General features: G+C 40.6%; 1 protein-coding gene across 3 annotated transcripts in view; it reads left to right on the top strand.

Annotated features, from left to right (window-relative positions):
* MCCC2 (methylcrotonyl-CoA carboxylase subunit 2) overlaps nucleotides 1-25,696 on the top strand; it is an 82,485-nt gene that overhangs the window by 11,527 nt on the left and 45,262 nt on the right. For all 3 annotated transcript variants that reach the window (XM_061129588.1, XM_061129587.1, XM_061129589.1), the window contains exons 3-6: nucleotides 7,796-7,880; nucleotides 9,574-9,675; nucleotides 13,245-13,372; nucleotides 14,891-15,003. In XM_061129588.1, coding sequence (XP_060985571.1) covers nucleotides 7,796-7,880; nucleotides 9,574-9,675; nucleotides 13,245-13,372; nucleotides 14,891-15,003 — 428 coding nt within the window. The remainder of the gene's footprint in view (nucleotides 1-7,795; nucleotides 7,881-9,573; nucleotides 9,676-13,244; nucleotides 13,373-14,890; nucleotides 15,004-25,696) is intronic.

The raw sequence follows: 25,696 nt of genomic DNA, 5'->3' as shown, positions 1-25,696 counted from the left end.
GCCGTTGTGAATAGCATTGCTATGAGCAGAGGGGTGCATGTATCTTTTCGAATTATGATCTTGTCTGGATATGTGCCCAGGAGTGGAATGGCTAGTTCATGTGGCAACTCTATTTTTAGTTTTTTGAGGAACCTCCATACTGTTTTCCATAGTGGCTGTACCAATTTACATTCCCACCAACAGTGTAGGAGTTTTCTCCCCACCTTCTCTAGCATTTGTTGTGTGTAGACTTTTTACTGATGGCCATTCTGACTGGTATGAGGTGGCAGTTCATTGTAGTTTGGTTTTGCTTTTCTCTGATCATTACTGGTGTTGAGCATCTTTTTATGTGCCTGTTGGCCTCATGTGTAGATATCCTGAGTTTTGAATTCCTAACATTTCCTAAATAATTTTCAGATAAGAGGAAGGGACAGTGTTTCAAGTTGCTTGGAAGGTTAACCTTTGAAGTTTTCATCTAAGAGAACTTGTGATAAATAAAAAGGTTGACAGTAATGAATGGATTCTTGTCCTCCATTTTGTGTTTTCTTTTCTTCCTCCTCACTGCTCCCTTTATTTCAGGTTTATTCTCAGGGCACCATGTTTGCTCTCCCCTTTGGTTCCCATAGAGCGTGTCAGGAATACACCTGCAAGGCGGGAGACGCAGGTTCTGTCCCCCTGTTGGGAAGATCCCCTGGAGGGTGGCATGGCAACCCACTCCAGGATTCTTGCTGGGAGAATTCCACGGACAGAGGAGCCTGGTGGGCTGCAGTCCATGGGGTGGCAAGAAGTCAGACACGACTGCAGTGGCTAGACTAGTGCTCGACACCTAGCGCTCGTAGCACATAGGACCTGCTGCTGCTGCTAAGTCGCTTCAGTCGTGTCCGACTCTGTGCGACCCCACAGGCGGCAGCCCACCAGGCCCTGCCGTCCCTGGGATTCTCCAGGCAAAAACACTGGAGTGGGCTGCCATTGCCTTTCCCGATAGGATCGCTAGGAGCGGCTTAGTCGTTTCTGTAGGTGGAGCAAGGATTATCCCAGCTGTGTGATTTGTGCTAGCCAGACCTTAAGTATTTTGGTTAACAAGTTAACTGAAGACGTGTAAGTGTTTTGATAGATTTGGAAGTGCTTAGTTTTTCTAAAACTGGGTAATAACTTTATTGATATAGAAAAGTGCAAAATTTCTGGTGGTTGAAACAAGGGCCTCTTAATGACCTTAAATAGGCTTATGTAGGTTTTTAAAAATATTATATTATTAATAGTTGATTTACAATGTCATGTTAATTTCTGCTGTATAGCAAAGTGATTCAATTATACATATATACACATTTTTCGTATTTTCAATTATGGTTTATTACAGGATGTTGAATATAATTCTCTGTACCATACAGTAGGACTTTGTTGTTTAAGAACTTTGTGTAGTTTTTTTTTTTAAAACATTTATTTTTATTTATTTGGCTGCATAGAGTCTTAGTTGTGGCATGTGGGATCTAGTTCCCCAACCAGGGATCGAACCCAGCCCCCCTGTATCAGGAGTTAGCCACTGGACCACCAGGGAATTCCCAGGACTTTGTGTAGTTTTAAAAACCCTTTGGAGTGGAAGTTAAACTGCATGTCTGTAGCTCCAGCAATGCATATAGCATCATTGTAGTCACCACAGTTAAGCATTTGTGCTGAGCATGCAGAAGCTGACCGCTATGTCTCGACTGCCCCCTGGTGACAGCAACAAAAAGATGCTATAAACTGTAAAATGCTTCCTGATTTTAGGAGTGTTAAAATGTGAACAAACTGTGTGTTTTAGAATCAGTGCAATATGGTAAATGAGATTGAAGCAAAACATGGCTTTTCCGGCTCTGACTCTGTGGGGGTGGAGATAATTAATGCAAGAATCTTTAAGAGTAATGTTTAGAAAACTAAGGTGCTGTGACATGCTGTCTTTTTGTGGTCCATGTGAATTCTGTGACCTGAGAATTTATATCAAGGATAGCACTCTTTGTGATTTTTCCTAATAAAATCCGAATTCACTAGATGCTCTGTGTAGCGTAAGGGAGTTAGAGAAGGCGAGGTTCAGGAAAAGAATGAGACCGGCACTTTACAGGAACAGATCACCTTTAATGAGGTGAGAAGGGGCAGTGGTCAAACTAGTGAGCTGCTGCACTTATCTAAGAAAAGAGTGAGTATATATAGGCATGTATGTGGAAAGCTACTGTCTTAAGGGGACCTGTTCTTCTCCAAGGTTGTTCGGAGTAGTTATCTCTTAAATGGCTGGGGCAAGGAATTTTGGAGATCCGCCTGAGGCTGGACCCCCTGGGAGCTGGGTGTAATCAACCTTAACGTCCCTTTTTTTCTTCGGGTGGGAGAGTTCTTTGTTTTGCATAAAATGGTGGGGAGGACCGGAGAGGAGTTTAACTCCAGGCTACTTTGAGCCAAGTAACTTCCCTTCACTCTGAATAGCAAAGTCAAGGTTTAGGCAGAATTAGGAATGATATTGGTCTAAGTACTTAAAAAAAACAAACAAACCACAAATCTATTTTCTTACCTCTTTTTCATCTCACCCTCCCCTGGCCTTTTTCCTGTTAGCCACTTAGTGGACACTTATGTCGCTCAGCTCCCCAAAGACCTTCACCCAAGCCTGGTCTTCTTTGTAGTGCCTTAGTTTCACTTTTCTTTAATATTTATTTTTAAACAGCTTTATTAAGGTATAATTGGCATGCGATAACTGCATTATGTAAAGTGTACAGTTTGATGAGTTTTGACATATGTATATACCCATGGAACTGTCTCTGCCGTCAAGATGATGATGAAAATGTCACTCTCAGAAGCTTCCTCTGCCCTTTGTCACCCTTCTGCTCCCCCCTCTCTCCTACCCCAACACAAATCTCAGTTAGGAACTCTGAATTCCCTGGGGCTGGGCCCTTTGATTTAATTCACGCTACCTTGTAAGTCTTTCTCTTCCAGAATTATTTTCTTTTTAAAAGAGAAGATGTATGATATATTCTTCTTGGTTACCTTAAGGCAGGCTTAGTCTTAAAAATATGCCCTCTACCTCTTCAGAAAAAAATAAAACATCCCCTTAGATACAGGAAAGTCTTGATTTGAAAATAAGGTTGTGTAAAAAAAAAAAATTAAAAAAATTAAAAAAAAATTTAAAAAATTAAATTAAAAATTTTTTTAAAAAATGAAAATAAGGCTGTGCTACTTGGAGGCTTCTTTGAAATCTGTATGAAGGTATTTTCTCACCTAAAAAAAGCAAATCATTTTTAAAAATAGCTGAACATTTCAGTGGACAAGGAGTTTATTAAGATGAAACTCTTAGGCAGCATCTTTTCCCTTACGAAGGTAAAGATGTTAAGGTGCAATACGATGGTCTGTTCTGACCGATTGCTGTGATTGGCTGAGGGTAGGGTGTGGCTATTCCCCAGGTACTGAGCCTGGCAGGTGTCAGGCTGGGTGAGGCTCCATGCACCCCTCACCTCAAGCAGCCTCATCGGGTTGGTTACCCCAGAGAACTCTTCAGTCATGTAATTTCCTTTTGTCTGGGCCAAAGTCAGGAAACACTGAAGACAATCTCTGAGTCAGGATAGCAACAAGAGGGGACTTTTTTTCTTTTTGGCCCCACTACTGTGGCATGTACAGTCTTAGTTCCCCCAACCAGGAATCCAACTTATGCCCCCTGCAGTGGAAGCACAGAGTCTTAACCACGGACCTCAGGCAAGTCCCCAGAGGGGATGTTTTAATTATTATATGATGTGTTCAGCTCTCTCCTGTTCGAGGGCCTTAAAGGTTACGGGTCACTAGTGGCACCTCGGCTTCCCAGGTGGCGCTAGTGGTGAAGCACCCGCCTGCCGATGCAGGAGACACGAGAGACTCAGTTTCCATCCCTGGATCAGGAAGATCCCGTGGAGGAGGAAATGGCAACCCGCTCCAGTGTTCTTGCCTGGAGAATCCCATGGAACTAGGAGCCTGGCGGGCCATAGTCCATGGCGTCGCAAAGAGTCTGAAGCGTGACTGAAGCGACTTAGCACGCACATAGAGTGGCACCTTTAGCTAAGATTTGTTGTGTATATTATGCAACAACCCAAAACCTATGGGACACTGTAAAAGCAGTGCTAAGGGGAAGGTTCATAGCATTACAGGCTGACATCAAGAAACAAGAAAAAAACCAAATAAATAACCTAACTCTACACCTAAAGCAATTAGAGAAGGAAGAAATGAAGAACCCCAGGGTTAGCAGAAGGAAAGAAATCTTAAAAATCAGGGCAGAAATAAATGCAAAAGAAACTAAAGAGACCATAGCAAAAATCAACAAAGCTAAAAGCTGGTTTTTTGAAAAAATAAACAAAATTGACAAACCATTAGCAAGACTCATTAAGAAACAAAGAGAGAAGAACCAAATTAACAAAATTAGAAATGAAAATGGAGAGATCACAACAGACAACACTGAAATACAAAGGATCATAAGAGACTACTACCAGCAGCTCTATGCCAATAAAATGGACAACTTGGATGAAATGGACAAATTCTTAGAAAAGTATAACTTTCCAAAACTGAACCAGGAAGAAATAGAAGATCCTAACAGACCCATCACAAGCAAGGAAATCGAAACTGTATTCAAAAATCTTCCAGCAAACAAAAGCCCAGGACCAGATGGCTTCATGGCTGAATTCTACCAAAAATTTAGAGAAGAGCTAACACCTATCTTACTCAAACTCTTCCAGAAAATTGCAGATGAAGGTAAGCTTCCAAACTCATTCTATGAGGCCACCATCACCCTAATTCCAAAACCAGACAAAGATGCCACAAAAAAAGAAAACTACAGGCCAATATCACTGATGAACATAGATGCAAAAATCCTTAACAAAATTCTAGCAAACAGAATCCAACAACATATTAAAAAAATCATACACCATGACCAAGTGGGCTTTATCCCAGGAATGCAAGGATTCTTTAATATCCGCAAATCAATCAATGTAATACACCACATTAACAAATTGAAAGATAAAAACCATATGATTATCTCAATAGATGCAGAGAAAGCCTTTGACAAAATTCAACACTCATTTATGATTAAAACTCTCCAAAAAGCAGGAATAGAAGGAACATACCTCAACATAATAAAAGCTATATATGACAAACCCACAGCAAGCATCACCCTCAATGGTGAAAAATTGAAAGCATTTCCCCCAAAATCAGGAACAAGACAAGGGTGCCCACTCTCACCACTACTATTCAACATAGTGTTGGAAGTTTAGGCCACAGCAATCAGAGCAGAAAAAGAAGTAAAAGGAATCCAGATAGGAAAAGAAGAAGTGAAACTCTCACTGTTTGCAGATGACATGATCCTCTACATAGAAAACCCTAAAGACTCTATCAGAAAATTACTAGAGCTAATCAATGAATATAGTAAAGTTGCAGGATATAAAATTAACACACAGAAATCCCTTGCATTCCTATATACTAACAATGAAAAAACAGAAAGAGAAATTAAGGAAACAATACCATTCACCATTGCAACAAAAAGAATAAAATACTTAGGAGTATATCTACCTAAAGAAACAAAAGACCTATACATAGAAAACTATAAAACACTGATGAAAGAAATCAAAGAGGACACAAACAGATGGAGAAACATACCGTGTTCATGGATTGGAAGAATCAATATTGTCAAAATGGCTATTCTACCAAAAGCAATCTATAGATTCAATGCAATCCCTGTCAAGCTACCAACGGTATTTTTCACAGAACTAGACCAAAGAATTTCACAATTTGTATGGAAATACAAAAAACCTCGAATAGCCAAAGTAATCTTGAGAAAGAAGAATGGAACTGGAGGAATCAACCTGCCTGACTTCAGACTCTACTACAAAGCCACAGTCATCAAGACAGTATGGTACTGGCACAAAGACAGAAATATAGATCAATGGAACAGAATAGAAAGCCCAGAGATAAATCCACGAACCTATGGACACCTTATCTTTGACAAAGGAGGCAAGGATATACAATGGAAAAAAGACAACCTCTTCAACAAGTGGTGCTGGGAAAACTGGTCAACCACTTGTAAAAGAATGAAACTAGAACACTTTCTAACACCATACACAAAAATAAACTCAAAATGGATTAAAGATCTAAATGTAAGACCAGAAACTATAAAACCTCCTAGAAGAGAATATAGGCAAAACACTCGCCGACATAAATCACAGCAAGATCCTCTATGACCCACCTCCCAGAATATTGGAAATAAAAGCAAAACTAAACAAATGGGACTTAATGAAACTTAAAAGCTTTTGCACTACAAAGGAAACTATAAGTAAGGTGAAAAGACAGCCCTCAGATTGGGAGAAAATAATAGCAAATGAAGAAACAGACAAAGGATTAATCTCAAAAATATACAAGCAACTCCTGCAGCTCAATTCCAGAAAAATAAATGACCCAATCAAAAAATGGGCCAAAGAACTAAACAGACATTTCTCCAAAGAAGACATACAGATGGCTAACAAACACATGAAAAGATGCTCAACATCACTCATTATTAGAGAAATGCAAATCAAAACCACAATGAGGTACCATTACACGCCAGTCAGGATGGCTGCTATCCAAAAGTCTACAAGCAATAAATGCTGGAGAGGGTGTGGAGAAAAGGGAACCGTCTTCCACTGTTGGTGGGAATGCAAACTAGTACAACCGCTATGGAAAACAGTGTGGAGATTTCTTAAAAAACTGGAAATAGAACTGCCATATGACCCAGCAATCCCACTTCTGGGCATACACACTGAGGAAACCAGATCTGAAAGAGACACGTGCACCCCAATGTTCATCGCAGCACTGTTTGTAATAGCCAGGACATGGAGGCAACCTAGATGCCCATCAGCAGATGAATGGATAAGGAAGCTGTGGTACATATACACCATGGAATATTACTCAGCCGTTAAAAAGAATTCATTTGAACCAGTCCTAATGAGATGGATGAAACTGGAGCCCCTTATACAGAGTGAAGTAAGCCAGAAAGATAAAGAACATTACAGCATACTAACACATATATATGGAATTTAGAAAGATGGTAACGATAACCCTATATGCAAAACAGAAAAAGAGACACAGAAATACAGAACAGACTTTTGAACTCTGTGGGAGAGTGTGAGGGTGGGATATTTCAAAAGAACAGCATGTATACTATCTATGGTGAAACAGATCACCAGCCCAGGTGGGATGCATGAGACAAGTGCTCCGGCCTGGTGCACTGGGAAGACCCAGAGGAATTGGGTGGAGAGGGAGGTGGGAGGGGGGATCAGGATGGGGAATACGTGTAAATCTATGGCTGATTCATATCAATGTATGACAAAACCCACTGAAATGTTGTGAAGTAATTAGCCTCCAACTAAAAAAAAAAAAAAGATTTGTTGTGTATATTATGGAAGTCAGAAAATGCTTTTTACCCGGGACAGATGATGTTAGAAACATTTCAAATTTCATAGAGCATATAGTACAGTGCTAGATATTTGTAATAGGTGTAATAAGTGTGGTGGAGATGAGACAGTATTTGCAGTATGTGAGATGCAGAGAAACATATTGCATTATTTCCTTAAGTAATTACTGCTGAATTTAGAAAATGTGTAATATACTGTGGGCTTGAGAATGGGTTGATTTTTTTTTTTTTAATTCCAGTTTGAATGATCTGAAAAATTACCTGTTTTTCATAGAATATGTTAATTTTTTTTTAAAAGTACTGTATTTTGGACTAAGTGTTATATGTTTTTCTGGTATTCAGTTGAATGGAGACCTTATATTGAATTCGTCTCATCTATCATGTTTTTTATCACAGGAGGTGGTGAGAAAGCCAGAGCACGTCACATATCAAGAGGAAAACTGTTACCCAGAGAAAGAATCGACAATCTTATAGACCCAGGGTTGGTACATACCCAGACGTTGGCTCAGGGTGTCCTCTGTTCCATGGTGCTTTCTTAGTGGTTTTTTTTTCTTTTTTGGCTGTCCTGTGCGGCTCTCAGGATCTTGGTTCCCCAACCAGGGATTGAACCCAGGCCCTCGGCAGTGAGGTGCAGAGTCCTAACCATTGGACCACCAAGAAATTCCCATCTTAGAAAGTTTTGTGAAATAAATGGTTTTAAATTCTGGTTCTTACCTAAGCTTCAGCAACAAGTGGTTGTTGTGAGGCTGCGATATGTCAGGTGCTCTTCTGGGTGCTAGCGATGCATCACTGAACAAAGCAGACCAAGTTCCTTGCCCTGCTGGGGCTTACATGGGAGCAGGAGGAGACAGAAAATAGTTGGTAAATGTCACAAATTATATAGTATGTTGGAAGGTGATCCGTGTCATGGGACAAAAAAGAAGAGGTAGACCAGCATTACAAGAGAGAAAGATGAAGATCAAGTTGCAGTTTCAATGCGGTGGTTAGGATCGGCCTCACTGAGGGGTGACATTTGAACAAAGATGGGAAGGAGTGGAGCGAGATGGGCTGTATGTATCTGGGGAGAGAGGGTTACAGGCAGATGGAGCGGCCAGTGCGAGGCTTCTGTGCTGGGAGCTGGGAGTGGCTCACAGATGCTGATATGCCGAAGGGCCTGGGAGGCTGTCTCGTGGGAGCGGAGGTTCAGTGAAGTGGGGAGTAGCAGAAGATGGGGTCAAATTCATAACGCATTTGTGGGTCAGTGTAAGAGTTTGGACTTTTACTCTGAAAGAAATGAGGAAACTTGGTAGGACTTACCTGACTCATGTTTTAAAAAGTTATTCTGGCCACGGGTGAGAGTAGCCTATGTGGCTTGAGGGTGAAAGGACCAGGACCAGCTAGAGAAATGAAGATTCAGAAGTATCGTTTCTGCGGACATGCACACACGTGCCCAGCCTAGAGACAAACACCGTTAACACCTAGTGTGCATTACCACACTAGTGTATATACCGTTAACACCTACACTATTTTCATGCAAACGTGGATCAGACACACTTTTTTTTTGTTTGTTTTAGAAAAATGAAATCTTGTGTTTTATAACTCCCTTCTCCCCCTCCCGCACCACCCTTAATGTATCTTGAACATTTAAGTGAGAGGATAAAAACAGTGGTTAGGAGCTTGGTCCCCTATTTAAGAGCTTATTAAACTCAGCTCTGCCACGTTCTAGTAGTTGAGTGACCTCAGACAACTGACCTCATTGCTGTGTTTCAGTTTCCTCATCAGTCAGTGGGGATCCTAGTGGGATCCATAGCAGAAGGTAGTTCTGAGGACTGAATGAGTGAGTGTTTCTGAAGCTCCTAGGAGAGAGGCTGGCACGTGGTTAAGTGCTACATAAGTGTTAGGCGCTGTTCTCTTTCTATACCAATACATACATCTGTACAATATCTTCAAAGATAAATGTGTTCCTTTGTGTGGCTGTGTTGTATCAATCCCCAAAGTGTTCACACTAGACTTTGTTTTAGACATTCTTCCTTTTATAGACTTTATATCCAACACACATATTTGAAATGTTGCCCCATTAAAGAAAAAAAATCGTTTCCTTTTCCATTCAAGTAACTATTTGAATAACTAACTATTCAAATATGATTTAAAAAAAAGAAAACATTAATTCAGGCAGCATTCTTTCTTCCGTTCAGGTCTCCATTCCTGGAATTATCACAGTTTGCAGGTTACCAGTTGTACGGTGATGAGGAGGTCCCTGCAGGTGGTGTTATTACAGGCATTGGAAGAGTGTCAGGGTGAGTATTCTGACGGTGCTCAGCCCCATGGGTCAGGAAGCAGGCCGACAGGGCAGGGCAGCCAGCACTCACTTGCATGAGAGTGTGTGAGTGTCTTGCTGGTGATATTATTTAGATCTGAGGCTTCCTACCCAGATGTGTTAGATTCATCTGTGGAGCTTCAGGGATGGAAGTCGAAGGGGAAAACCCCAAGCAGTGATCCTGGGGACCCAACCCAAACCTTCATACTTAATCAGAATCTCCAGGGTTTGGACTTGGCGTGGGTAGTTTTCCAAGGCTCTGCAGGTGATCTCTTGCACATCTAGAGCAAAGAACCGCTGTCTTAGAAGAGTAGTTCTCGGAGTGTGGTACCCAGGGAACATCAGCCTCATGTGAGAACTTGTTAGAAGTGTCAATGGTCAGGTCGTCCCAAAAAGTACTAAGTCACATTCAGGGAGTGGAGCCTCAAAATCAGCATTTAAACAAGCTCTCTGGATTCTCCAGTGCTATCCTTTGAGAACCACCATAGACTTAGGGCATCTTGATCGCTGGATACTACATTTGTTTGCGTGTATTTTTGTATGATCTCACACTGACCATGCAGTCACTGTTCCTTGTATTGCAATAAACACTTCCCACTGCCTAGTTGTCTTAATGTTTACCACAATCCTGTGAGAAGGGGTGCTGTTATAACCATCACCATTCTGCAGGTAAGGAAACTGCCTTAGAGTGTTAAAAATAACTTTCCAAAGATCAAGCCACTGGCAAAACTTGACTTTGAGATCAGGCAGCCTGATACAATTGCTTTTGACTCGGATTCTGGTTTACGTGTGTGTTCCTCCACCTTCACCCCTTGATTTGTGCCTTCACGGGACGTGTGACTATAGTCGTTCACCATTGTTGCTTCTTTCTTTCTTCCTTCTTTAATTCCTAAACCTTACGCCCTAGTGATAAATCAAAGAGATAGATGGGTAGGGACCAGAACACAGCCTTGCTTCATTCCACTGAAGATTTTAAACTTTGTAATCAGTGCTCTTATCAGACACCCATTCTCTGAGGCTCTCTATGAACATCAGTAGCCAGGGCTCAATATTGAGTGTATGTACTTTAGCTCACAAGATTCCGTGGAGGCAGGGGCCAAGACCAGACAGATTTTGTCTTTTCCCTGAAGCTGCTCTGGTGTTGGATAATATGACTGGAAAATAATTCACTTATTCAAAACATCTAAAGTAATACTTCACTATAATTAAAGTGACGTTTCTTACATAATCACATGGTTGAATATGGTTAGCACCCTTTCTTTAGCAGATGATAGATGTTTAAACTTGTTTAAACAAAAAAAGATTTGTTGACTCTTAACTGATTTTGGGCCAAGCCAGATCTAGGAGCTCAAACAGCATCACCAGGCCACCAGGCTGGTTTTTGGGTTTGTTCCTAGGCAGTCTGTTTAAGCCTTGAGGCAGAGCGGACCATGAGCTTCCTCAGCTTCTGCGCTATAAGCTTAGCAGCCGCAGTAAGAGAAGACCTCCTGAGGGCACAGCCCTAGGACCAGGGCCCATCGCTGAGCCCACCAGATGGACACTGAGTAGAAAGGCCTGGTCCTTGTGCTCACCTCCGAAGGTGGATGAACTTTGGGGTCAGTCCTGCTGGAACCACATGGATTAAAAATAGAGAAGAGGCAGTTTCTGAAAGAAAGTTTAATTTTGTTGCCAAAATAATAGACATTTTTGCTGGATAGGCAAAATCAATAGGTGTCTAATACAATGTGTGTGTTTTCGTTTTAGCCATGCCTTGCGGCATGAGGGATCTTACTTTCCCAACCGGGATTGAATCCATGCCCCATGCAGTGGAGGCATGGCTTTGTAACCACTGGACCACCAGAGAAGTCTCTAATACAGTATTTTGTGGACTTATTTTACGTCTCATTTCTGTCATGTGCCTGGTTTTTGCCTTGTTTTGGGGGGAGCGTGGCCCTAGGTCTCATTGCTGCACGTGCTCTTTCTCTAGTTGCAGTGAGCGGGGGTGATTTTTCCAGGTGTGATGCACAGGTTTCTTATTGCGTTGGGCTCTCGCAATAAGACTGTGTTGCAGAACACAGTCTCTGGGATGTGCAGGCTTTAGTAGTTGTGGCACTGGGGCTCAGCAGTTGCGCTTCGCGTGCCCCAGAGCACGGGTTCAGTAGTTGTGGCACACAAATTTAGTTACCCTGAGGCATGTGGAATCCTCCCGAACCAGGGATCGAACCAACGTCCCCTGCATTGGAAGATGGTTTTTAAACCACTGGACCACAAGGGAAGTCCTATGATGTTTCCATAAGACTAGTAAAAGTTACTAGTAATGTCCCTTGTCCAAGGTTGATAGAGGCAAGTGACACGAGTCAGAATTTCAGCCTCCCTTTGCCTGACTTCATAGCCTGGGCTCTTTGCTGCACCAGAACTTCTTAAGTTTTTCTAATGCAGCGCCCCCAGGAAAGGGAAGAGTGACCACACTCTGGAGGTGTGAGGTTATGGCCCAGTGACCTGCCAAGAGCCTCAATTCCTTTTGAAGTGATTTGTTTAATATTAAAGTCATTAAAAATGTACTTCTCACTCTGTAAAATGTTAATTATAATGTGGGAAAATGCTTGCTATAACCTAGTGAATAAAACTGATGCTCAGAGGAGAGAAACCACATATCCTAATAAAAGAAATTTAACATTACCTAAGGTCGTGGGCTCAGTTGTTGTTCTCTAGTTCATGTTCAACAAGAACTAAGTAAGTTATTTTTTAGAATTCTAGAGAATATAAAGTGAGGTAACAAAATGTCATAAATATAAAGATTAAATTTTGTGAAGACCACACTGTTCTCTCAAGTTTCAAGTGAGCCTCCAATTTTCAGTTTTCCTGGCAGCACTCAGCAGGCTCTCTGCTGGCCTCTTCATTCACTTTCCCGCTTCTTGCCAGTTGCTTGTGAGCCATGGTACCTGACAAACTGGTTTTGGTGACTCATTATAGTATATGCTTTCAAAAATACTGTTTTAAAATTTGCACCTATTGTTACTTTAGGCAGGATAAATGTTGTATTTTTAACTTCTTTTACTTTTATAGAAAAGCATATGGCAGTAACATGAAGAACTTTTGAAAATATGAAACATAAATACTTTCAATGGCTCAGTTTTCCTTTTTGAAAATTACCTTCCTAAAAGGAAATTCTGAAGTTTATCATGAGAGATTTTTCTCATCTCGAGACTTGGATTTGCTATTGTTGTTGTCGTCTTATAATGTTAGGACTGTTTCATTCAAAGAACATTGCAAAATGTGGCTTAGGTTGTTAGTTTTTCTCTGCTACTGTGGGGTGACGATTCTTTAAAAAAATTAGATATGAGTTTGTAAACTAATTAAAAGTGGTTCATTTTATATAAATGAATATATGAACAGTGATTAAAGTTCCTATACCATAAGATTGCCTACTAATGGCTATCATTAGTGATATGTGTTAATACTGGAAATTGCCAGGTTGTATTGGGAGTGTCTTTATAATGAGATGCAGTTGGTCTTTACTTTTAAAAAAATCTCTCATATTCTCTCTCCAATGAAATTTCTGCCTTTCAGAATAGAATGCATGATTGTTGCCAACGATGCCACAGTCAAAGGAGGTAGCTACTATCCAGTGACTGTGAAGAAACACTTACGAGCACAAGAAATTGCGATGCAAAACAGGCTCCCCTGCATTTACTTGGGCAAGTTATAAGGACTGTAAAACAAACTGCTATTCAGCTAAGAAGTAAAAGGTTGTTTAGAAGGATATGTGTATATATATATATATATATATATATATGTATATGTATATGACATTATCAGTGGGCATTTCAAGAATAGCTATTGGTTTCTCTCATAATTTCAAAAGAAATACTTATTCTTTGTTAAAACCCCTGGGAGAAAGAGTAAATAGAACTACCCATTATAACATCACTGAGGAGGAATCCCTGACACTATTTTGGGGTGTGCTATTTTTTCCTCTACATGAGTGGTGTTTTTTTTTCTTCTATATATTTTTGTTTTTCTATTTATCATAATGGATTCAAACTATGAAAAATAATAGCTAATATTTATGAGTCTCTTGACTGTCAGGTACTAGGTTAAATGCTTGAGTGTGTACATAATTTGGGCAAACATAATTTAAAGAAATTTAATTTTCAGTGAAAGTAAATTTATCTTTGGAATTAAAATACATTAATAATTAAAGCTAAGGATATTTTTAAAAGAACATAAAAGCAAGGCAGTTTAAAATTGGCACTTCCTAGATATTAGCTTAGTTTGTAAAAACACCAGTATCTGTTGTTCATTTCTGTGAATATTTGAACAGGTACAGATGAGATTTCTTTTTCCTGTGGAAGTGAATTTACCTGATTGACTTAGAGTGTGAACTGCTTTGCACATATAGAAAACAACAAATGGGACCCCACAGCTTGCAACTGCTGTGCCCAACACTGTAGGGAATGCAGTTAAGGGTGTCGTGTTGTCTGTCTTCCGCATGGTGAATTGGAGACAGGATATAATGTATTACACACCAATAGAAGACTCATAGTGATAGGTGTAAGACCAGCTAGCTTCCTGTGATGTTGACTCTGCACTCGAAGTATGTGCTGAACTAAGTGCTTTGCATATACTGTTTCACGTCATCCTGATAGCCACCCTATGGTACTCTGCTGGTACCTTCATTTCACGGGTGGGGAAACTGAGGCATAGAATGGCTCAGAAATACTTCTGTGGTCACACAGCTGTGAAATAAGGAAATTCTGTTTTGATCTCAGCTGACATTCTTATCCGCCACTGTTACCTACAGTGAAAAGAGAAACAGAAGGCGATGTGTGATAAAACTATCCCATGAATTCGGTAGATGATGTTTGGATTGTTTTAAAAGAGAGAGAGAGAGAGATCCATTTTCAGTTGAACCGGTTAAGGATTTTTTGCGATTTCTGGGGCTAATCCTCAAAGCAGAGAATGTCCTAAATATTTCAAGTGGAATTTTGCATAGGGGTAGGAGAGCCTAATATGTTTGAAGAAAGCAATACAATTTAGGGAGCTCTGTGGGAGGATTGGAGAAAGAGGCTGCAGAAGAGTTTAGAAAGATAGAGCAAATTTTTTTGTGAATGTAATTAAGAACTGGTGCTATTATCATTGAGATAAGTCTTCCTGTGTATAGGATGTTTTGTTCATTGAGATGTACTTATATCTGTTATTTCCCCTGTCTTCAGTTGACTCAGGAGGGGCAAATTTACCTCGACAAGCAGAGGTATTTCCAGATCGAGATCACTTTGGCCGCATATTCTACAATCAGGCAGTTATGTCTTCTAAAGGCATTACACAGGTAATTTCTTATTAATGAGATATGTTGCTTTTTGCATCAAATGTCTTTGCTAACCAGGTATTTTGAGATGACTTAAAAGAGAATTTTACTTTTTTTGGCTATGCCATGCAGCTTATGGGGTCTTAGTTCCCTGACTGGGGATTGAACCCAGGCCCTTGGCAGTGAGAACATGGAATCCAAACCACTGGAATGCCAGGGAAGTTCCAAAAGAGAATTTAATATACAGTTTAGTCTTCAAGAAATCAACTGATAACCTTATGAGATTTCCCTTGTATGTTGTCTGTCTTTTTTCCCTTGTTGCTTTTAATATTTTATCTTTGTCTTTAGTTTTTGTCCATTTATTACTGTGTTTTGGTGTGTTTCTCCTTCGGCTTATCCTTCTTGGGACTCTGTGCTTCTTGGACTTGGTTGACTATTTCCTTTTCCATGTTGGGGAAGTTTTCAGCTATTATCTCTTTGAATATTTTCTCAGGTTCTTTCTCTTTCTCTTCTTCTGGGACCCCTATGATATGAATATTGGTGCATTTAATGTGTCTCTTAGGTTGTCTTCATTTCTTTTCATTCTTTTTTCTATATTCTGTTTTGTAGCATTGATTTCTACCATTTTGTCTTCAGGTCACTTATCCATTCTTCTGTCTCAGTTATTCTGCTATTGATTCCTTCTAGTATGTTGTTCATCTCTGTTCTTTAGTTCTTCTAGGTCTTTGGAAACATTTCTTGCATCTTCTCCATTCTTGTTTCAAGATCCTGTATCATCTTCAGTATCATTATTCTGAATTCTTTTTCTGGGAGGTTGCCTATCTCTACTTTGTTTAGTTGTTTTTCTGGGGATTTATCTTGTTCCTTCATCTGGGACATAATCCCATTTCTTTTCATTTTGGTTAGCTTCTGTGGTTGTGGTATTAATTCTGAGGCTGCTAGGATTGCAGTTCTTATTTCTTCTGTCTGCCCTCTGTGGATGAGGATGAGAGGCTTATACAGGCTTCCTGATGGGAGGGACTGGCTATGAGCAAAACTGTCTCTCACACTCTGGTGGGCAGGACCATGCTCAGTAAAACTTTAATACAATTGTCTGCTGGTGGGTGGGGCTGTGCTCCCTCCCTGTTAGTTGTTTGGCTTGAGACTGACCAAGTCCTAGAGTCTAGAGGCTCTGCGCTGTGTGTGCTAAGTCATTTTAGTCATATCCGACTCTTTGCGAGCCTATGGACTGTAGCCTACCAGGCTCCTCTGTCCGTGGGATTCTCCAGGCAAGAGTGCTGGAGTGGGTTGCCATTTCCTCCTCCAGGAGATCTTCCACCCAGGGATCAAAACGGTGTCTCTTTTATCTCCTGCATAGACAGGTGGGCTTTTACCACTAGCACCACCTGGGAAGCCCCTTGAGGCTCTGTGATAGGGCTGTTGGCATCCTCCAAGAGAAGTGATGCTGAGACCCATCTCCCAGGACTGCTGCTACCAGGGCCCTTCTCCCTGTAGCAGGCCACTGCCCACCCACGCGTCTGCAGGAGACCCTAGACACTCACGGGTAGGTCTGACTCAGTCTCCTGTAGGGTCAGTGTTCCTTTCCCCTGGTCCTGGTGCACACATCGTTTTGTTTCTGTTTCCCCCAGTCCTGTGGAGGCCCTGTAATCAAGTCCCACTGGCCTTCAAAGTCAGATTCCCTGGTGATTCCCAGTCCCTTGGCAAGATCCCCAGGCTGGAGAGCCTGATGTGGGGTGTAGAACCTTCACAACTGTGCAACAACTTCTTTGGTATTATTGTTCTCCAGTTTGTGGGTCACCCACCCAGCAAGTATAGCATTTGATTTTATGGTGCTTGTGCCCTTCCTACCATTTCCTTGCAGCTTCTCCTTTGTCCTTGGATGTGGGGTATCTTTTTTTGGTGGGTTCCAATGTCTTCCTGTTGATGGTTATTCAACAACTAGTTGTGATTTTGTTGCACTGGCAGGAGAAGACGAGCACATGTCCTTGTACTCTGCCATCTTGAACCGATCTCAAGTACATGATAATTTCAAACTGTGATAAGTTCTATAAAGAAAAACATAACTGGGTAAAGAGACAAAGGATAATCAATACACAATTGACTAATTGTGTATTCTTTTTCCACAGAAAGCCTAGTCAGATTCATCTACTAAATATGGGAATATTGTTATGGTGTAGTAAAGGTTAATTCCAAAGGAAACGAGTTTTTAAAAAGGAAGGACACTGAGTCATTGCTTTTTTAGGATGATACTCTGGAAAAATTTTAGTGTATGTATGAGGAGACATGCATAAGAACGTTACTTGTAGCATTATTTTTTATAACAAAAGTTAAAGAACACAGTAAATGACCGTTCATGGGAGAGTTAAAATATTCAGCTGTTAAAATGAATGAACTATGGATTAAAGACCTAAATGTAAGGCCAGAAACTGGAAAACTCTTAGAGGAAAGCATAGGCAGAAGAACACTCTTTGACATAAATCATATCAAGACCCTCTATGACCCACTTCCCAAAGTAATGGAAATAAAAACAAAAATAAACAAGTGGGAACTAATTAAACTTAAAACTTAAACTTAAACTTAAACTTAAAAGCTTTTGCACAGTGAAAGAAACTATAAACAAAGTGAAAATATAGCCCTCAGAATGGGAGAAAATAATAGCAAATGAAACAACTGACAAAGGATTAATTTCTAAAATATATGAGCAGCTCATACAACTCAATGCCAGAAAAACAAACAACCCAGTCAAAAAGTAGACAGAAGACCTAAACAGATATTTCTCCAAAGAAGACATACAGATGGCTAATAAACACATGAAGAGATACTCAGTATCACTCATTATTAAAGAAATGCAAATCAAAACTACAATAAGATATCACCTCACACTGCTTAGAATGGCCATCATCAACATATCTACAGACAATAAATGCTGGAGAAGGTGTGGAGAAAAGGGAACCCTCTTGCACTGTTGGTGGGAATGCAAATTAATATAGCTGCTATGGTGAACAGTACAGGGATTTCTTAAAAAAAAAAACAGGAATAAAACTACCAGCCATCTCACTACTGGGCATATATACCCTGAGAAAACCATAATTGAAAAAGGCACATGTACTCCAGTGTTCATCGCAGCACTATTTACAATAGCTAGAAAATGGAAGCAACCTAGATGTCCATTGACAGATAAATATATAAAGAAGTTGTGGTGCATATATACAGTGAAATATTACCCTGCCATAAAAAAGAATGCATTTGAGTCAGTTTTAATGAGGTGGATGAACCTACAACCTATTATACAGAGTGAAGTAAGTCAGAAAGAGAAAGGCAAATATCGTATATTAACATATATATATATGGAATCTAGAAAGGTGGCACTGATGAACCTATCAGCAAGACAGGGATGGAGATGCAGATATAGAGAACATACTTGTGGACACAGTGGGGAAAGGAGAGGGTGGGAGAAATTGAGACAGTAGCATTGAAACATATACATGACCATGTATAAAATCAGATAGCCACTGAAAATTTGTTGTATGATGTAGGGAGCTCAAATCTGGTGTTTTGTGACAACCTAGAGGGGTGGGATGGGAGGTTCAAAAAGGAGAGAATGTATGTATACCTATGCCTGATTCATGTTGATGTATTGCAGAAACCATCACAATATTGTAAAGCAAGTATCCTCCAATTAAAAATAAATTAGAAAAAATAAAATGAACAAACTAGAATTGTATGTGTCAACAGAAATAAGTCTCAAAGAATATGTTGGGTTAAAAAAAAAGCAAATGTATAACCAGTTGCTCTGTATGCAAATGTTAAATATATCAAATAATCTATTATTTGTGTCTAAACAGGTACATGGGAAAGAAACACTCACCTTTAGAACAGTGGTTACTTTTGAGGTGGGAGGGAGGAGAAAAAGGCTAGTAGGAGGTCTGTAGAGCCTTCAACTGTATCTGAAATATTTTATTCTTTTAAAAAAATTCAGAAGTAAGTTTAGCCAAATGTCAAGATCTATTGAGACTGGGCATTAGGTAAAGAATATTTATTTTATTCTAATCTTTTTTGTATGTTTGAAATATTTAATGATACTGCTGCCATTCCTTTAGGTCTTTTTTTGTTGTTATTGAATTTCTTAAGTTTTTAGTATTTTTATTAATACTCTAATAATTAGTCATCACCTGCAATTATTATATCTCTTCTTTATATTCTAGCAATATAATGTATTGTTATTTTTATTCTGTATTTTACTGTTACTGTTATGTGAACTTCCCAGGTGGCACTGGTGGAAAGAACCCTCCTGCCAATTCAGGAGACCTAAGAGATGCAAGTTCAATCCCTCGGGTCGGGAAGATCCCCTGGAGAAGGAAACGGCAGTCCACTCCAGTATTCTTGCCTAGAAAATTCCGTGGACAGAGGAGCCTGGTAGGCTACAGTCCATGGGGTCGCAAAGAGTCAGACACAACTAAGTAACTTAGCAGATTACTGTTATGTGACAAATTTGCCTATCTCTACGCTTTGTTTATCTAAACAGAAACTTCAGCTTTGTTCACTTTTGCACAGTCAGCCCTTCCATCCATTATCTGGTAAGAAATTCTTATTGTGATCTTTTGTCTTTTAGGAGAAATTTCTGGATGCTAGGTGTCTGAAATCAGGTAGCACCAGGGCCGCGCTGCTTCCCAAGGCTCTAAGAAAGACTCTGTTCGTCTCTTTGAGTTCTGATGGCCCCAGACGTTCCCTTGGCATGTGGCCGCATGACTCCAGTCTCTGTCTGTCTTCACATGGTCTTCTCCTCTGCGTCCCATCTCCTCGTTATAAGGACTCTTGTCACTGGATTACCCCTGGGTAATCCAGAATGATCTTATCTCAAGATCCTTAACTTAATTACATCTGCAAAGACCTCCCCCCCCCTTCTCCCCCCCCCCCCCCCCCAGTAAGATCACATTCACAGGTTCCAGAGATTCGAGTGTGGACATTCAACCCACGGTAGACTTCTGCCACCTTGCATGCTTCTTCTGTGCTCTGGCTTTCGGTTCATGTAGCTTCTGTAGAAACCACATAATACGTCAACCAACATCTAGCAAATATTTATGGAGAAGCTGCTCTAAGCCAGGCCCTACACTGGTGAGTAAAACTAGGTAGAGTCTCTGCTCCTGTGGAACCTGAAGCTTAAAGAGTGTTTTAAAAACTGAGTGTTTTTAAAATTAAAAGTGTCCTTCTATATTTTTAATAAACATTTATCTGCTTATCATAAAATATCTAGTATGTCTGAGGCATTTGACTGAATGCCTTCAGTCTGCCTATTTAATTTTTGTTTCCTAAAATGTTTTAAAAATTGTATTCGTTTATTTATTTTTGACTGCACTGGGTCTTCATGGCCGTGTGGGCTTTCTCTAGTTGCGGCGAGTAGGGACTGCTCCCTAGTTGGACTGTGCCACGCCAGGGCCTCTCACTGCTATAGCTTCTCTTGTTTCGGAGCACAGGCTCTAGACTGCAGACTCAGGAGTTGTGATGCATGGGCTTAGCTGATCCATGGCATGTGAAATCTTTCCGGACTAGGGATCAAATCCACGCTCCCTCTATTGGCAGGTGGAATCTTAACCACTGGACCACCAGGAAGGTCCGTATTTCCTAAAAATGTTAACATCAGTATTTCCTTAACTGAGCTGCTTCTCATAACATTTGTTTTTTGTATTTCACCCCAGTAGGATGTTTGTGGTTAAGGTTTGCCTTCCTATATTCTTTTTTTTTTTTTTTTAGTAAATATTTATTTATTTGACTGCACTGGGTCTTAGTTGCAGCATGTAGGATCTTTCAGTTGTGGCATATGGGATCTGGTTCCCTGACCAGGGATCTAATACAGGCCCCCTGTGTTAGGATCACAGAGTCTTAGCCAGTGGACCACTAGGGAAGTACCCCTATATTCTGTGAACCTTGTTGAATTAAAAAAAATCTAATTGTTATCATACACTAACATCTATGGTGCCTCTTCTAATCTTTTCCCCAATATATGAATGCTAAATTGGTTATCTGTACTGAAGCTATTGCTTTGAGCTTTACTGAAAAAGTCAAGATATTTGTGAGCACTGTTCTATCATGTTGACTTCCCCTCCTTTTTTTTTTTTTCAAAGGAACAAGTACCCCAAAAAATGAGGCCAAAAGAAAAGGACCTTTTCTAACTTCTGCTGTTCCATGAAGCTTTTCCTCCCTGGGTTACCAGACTTCTTAAGGTTTGGCCCAGTATCTTCATTCCTGACTGCTTAGTCTCCTAAAAACCTTGCTGCCCTCAGAGGTCACCACTAACCTTGGCCTCCTGGAGACCACGCAGACTGTTGGTTTTGTCATTTCCCCTTTCCTGAAGTTCTGATTGTGTGTGTGTGTGTTAGTTGCTCAGTTGTGTCCCACTCTTTGCGACCGCATGGATTGTGGGTCCCCACGTGACCCACCAGGTTGCTCTGCCCATGGGATTCTCAAGGAAAGGATACTGGAGTAGGTTGCCATTTCCCTATCTGGGGGATCTCTCCTGGCCCAGGGATCAAACATGGGTCTCCCTCATTGCAGACGGATTCTTTACCGACTGAGCCACCAGGGAAGAAGTTCTCCTTAGGCCACTGGTTTCCTCCTCCCCCTCTCTTCGTGTAATCCTCCTGCCCCACCTGAGAGCTTGTCCTTGGTGGTGTATAAAATTTTATGACATGTCTGCCCTCCACCCCCACTTATTTACCCTTAAGGTTCTGTTGTTTGAATGATCCTGCTGGTACCCTAGGCTCCAACTAGACTAGACGTTGTGCACTGAGCTCTCCCTGCTGATTCATGTCCCTTCACCGGTGTTTTCTGTGCTGCTGGTGGCGCTTTCTTCCTGCTCTTTTCCCTACAATTGAAACGTTGATGTCAGCCTTGACTCTTCTTTGCTTTTACCCCTGCTTAATCCCTTTAAGTAAATCTTTCTTACTTTTGTACCCCCAGGTACTCCTTTGATGCTAGGCAGATAATCAACATATTACCTACTGCCTTTACCATAGGTAGTTCAGGCCTTTTCTGTCTATGTACAAATGTTGTTGTTCAGTCGCTCAGTTGTGTCTGATTCTTTGTGATCCCGTGGACTGTAGCACGCCAGGCTTCCTTGTCCTTCACCATCCAGAGCTTGCTCAAACTCATGTCCATTGAGTTGGTGATGCCATCCAACTATCTCGTACTCAGCCGTCCCCTTCTCCTCATGGCTTCAGTCTTTGCCAGCATCAGGGTCTTTTCTAATGAGTCAGCTCTTGGCATCAGGTGGCCAAAGTACTGGCGCTTTAGCTTCAGCATCCCTCCTTCCAATGAATATTCAGGAGTGATTTCCTTTAGGCTTGACTAGTTTGATCTTCTTGCTGTCCAAGGGACTCTCAAGAGTCTTCTTCAACACCACAGTTCAAAAGCATTCAATCCTTTGGTGCTCAGCCTTTCTTATGGTCCAACTCTCACATCCATACATGACTACTGGAAAAACCATAGCTTTGACTACACAGACCTTTGTTGACAAAGAAATGTTTCTGCTTTTTAACATGCTCTCTAGGTTTGTCATAGCTTTTCTTCCAAGGAGCAAGCGTCTTTTAATTTCATGGCTGCAGTCACCATCTGCAGTGATTTTGGAGCCCAAGAAAATAAAGTCTGTCACTGTTTCCATTGTTTCCTCATCTATTTGCCATGAAGTGATGGGACCAGATGCCACATCTTATTTTTTTGAATGTTGAGTTTTAAGCCAGTTTTTTCACTCTCCTCTTTCACTTGCATCAAGAGGTTCTTTAGTTACTCTTTACTTTCTACCATAAGTGTGGTGTCATCTGCATATCTGAGGTTATTGATATTTCTCCCGGTAATCTTGATTCCAGTTTGTGCTTCATCCAGCCCGGTATTTTGCATGATGTACTCTGCATGTAAGTTAAATAAGCAGGGTGACAATACATAGCCTTGACTTACTCCTTTCCCAATTTGGAACCAGTCCACTGTCCCATGTCCAGTTCTAACTGTTGCTTCTTGACCTGCATACAGATTTTTCAGGATGCAGGTAAGATGGTCTGGTATTTCCATCTCTTTAAGAATTGTCCTGTTTGTTGTGATCAACACGGTCGAAGGCTTTGGTGTAGTCAGTGAAGCAGAAGTAGATGTTTTTCTGGAATTCTTTCACTTTTTCTTTGATCCAGTGGATGTTGACAATTTGATCTTTTGTTCTTCTGCCTTTTCTAAATCCAGCTTGAACATCTGGAAGTTCTCAGTTCATGTACTGTTGAAGCCTGGCTTGGAGAATTTTGAGCATTACTTTGCTAGCATGTGAGATGAGTGCAATTGTGCGGTAGTTTGAGCATTCTTTGGCATTGCCTTTCTTTGGGATGGAATGAAAGCTCACTTTTTCCAGTCCTGTGGCCACTGTTGAGTTTTCCAAATTTGCTGGCATATTGAATGCAGCACTTTCACAGCATCATCTTTTAGGATTTGAAATAGCTCAACTGAAATTCCATCACCTCCACTAGCTTTGTTTGTAGTGATGCTTCCTAAGGCCCATTTGACTTCACACTCCAGGATGTCTGGCTCTTCACACTCCAGGATGGTGTGACTGATCACACCATCATGGTTATCTGGAACGTGAAGATCTGTTTTGTATAGTTCTCCTGTGTATTCTTGCCACCTCCTCTTAATATCTTCTGCTTCTGCCAAAGTGGAAACAGTGCCCAGTTGTGGGTGTGTCTGGTGGTGAAAGTAAAGTCCAATAGTGTAAAGAACAATAATGGCATAGGAACCTGGAATGTTAGGTCCATGAATCAAGGTAAATTGGAAACAGTCAAACAGGAGATGGCAAGAGTGAATGTTGACATTTTAGGAATCAGCGAACTAAAATGGACTGGAATGGGAGAATTAATTCAGATGACCATTATATCTACTACTGTGGGTAAGAATCCCTTAGAAGAAATGGAATAGCCCTCATAGTCGACAGAGGAGTCTGAAATGCAGTACTTGGGTGTAATCTCAAAAACAACAGGATGATCTCTGTTTGTTTCCAAGGCAAATCATTCAATATCACAGTAATCCAAGTCTATGCCCCAACCACTAATGCCAAAGAAGCTGAAGTTGAAAGGTCTTCTTTGAAGACCTACAAGACCTTCTAGAATTAACACCAAAAAAAAAAAAAAAAAAAAAATGTCATTTTCATCATAGGGGACTGGAATGCAAAAGTAGGAAATCAAGAGATATCTGGATTAACAAGTGAGTTTGGTCTTAAGAGTACAAAATGAAGCAGGGCAAAAGCTAACAGTTTTACCAAGAGAACGCACTGGTCATAGCAAACTCCCTCTTCCAACAGCACAAGAGACGACTCTGCACATGGACATCACCAGATGGTCAACACTGAAATCAGATTGATTCTATTCTTTGCAGCTGAAGATGGAGAAGTTCTGTACAGTCAGCAAAACAAGACTGGGAGCTGACGATGGCTCAGATCATGAACTCCTTATTGCCAAATTCAGACTTAAATTGAAGAAAGTAGGGAAAGCCATTAGGCCATTTAAGTATAACCAGAATCAAATACGTTGTGATTACACAGTGAAATTACACATGACTACAGGGTTATTCTTTGTCTTGTTCCCTTTTTTTGACCAAACTTTGTAGCCTGACACTGAAGACCTCGTGTGATCAGGTTCCGACCTTGCTAGCTTTATGGCTCATGCACTGTAAACTGCCACGAGTCTGAACCGTTTGCCGTTTTTCATATGCACCGTGGTCATGAGTTTCTGCTCAGATCCACCGAGCCCTCTTTCCCCTAATCTAAGTGGGTTGCTTTGTCTCTAACCCATTTTCCAAAGTCCATCTTAGATGCCACCTTTTCCAGGAAAGCTTCCGAGAATCCCTTACTGGAAATAATCTTTTCTGCACCCAACTCCCGTAATTCTTGTGCTTTGCCTTACTAGTAGCATTTATCCCTTTTATCTAGACATATCCTGACTAATTTCCCTTACTAAACTCTATGCCACTTGGGATTAGAGACAATATAGGATTATTTACATCCCAACACATTTATTTGCCTACCAAATAATTTATTAAAAGAGTGAAACTCTTTATGGCTATAAAGTGGTTCTGTTTCCTGTGTTTTAATCATTGGCAGGCAGATTCTTTTACCACTGCGCCATCTGGAAAATCCCATGTTTTATTATTTATTGTATTTAAGATGTTAGCTTAGATGGATTGTTAAAAACAATCTTTTTTTTTTTTTTGCATTTTACTGTATAAAGCAATCACTGTTGTAATTGCAGTTATGTTATATATGTGCATTATATATATATATATATATACATATATATATATATATATATATGTGCATTTTGATAGCGAGCACTATGTGCTCTGTCGTGTCCGACTCTTTGCAATATCATGGACTAAAGCCCGCCAGACTCCTCTGTCCATGGGATTCTCCAGGCAAGAATGCTGGAGTGGGTTGCCATTTCCTTCTCCAGGGCATCTTCCCAACAGATGGATGGACCTGCATCTCCTGTGTCTCCTGTCCTGGGAGGTGCATCCTTTACCACCAAGCCGCCTGGGAAGCCCAGTGAGCACCAACTTTCTATATTGGTTCAATTCCTGTTTTCTTCCCCAAGATTGGTTTTTATTTAATATTATTAACCTTGACCATTTTAAATCCATTTATCCATTTCTAAGAAGTATGTCTCTGTACAACGATCTCTCTGTTATGTCC

This window comes from Dama dama, chromosome 25 (genome assembly GCF_033118175.1).
Source record: "Dama dama isolate Ldn47 chromosome 25, ASM3311817v1, whole genome shotgun sequence".
In the NCBI taxonomy this organism is placed as follows: Eukaryota; Metazoa; Chordata; class Mammalia; order Artiodactyla; family Cervidae; genus Dama; species Dama dama.
This window is presented reverse-complemented; position numbering and strand designations above follow the sequence as displayed.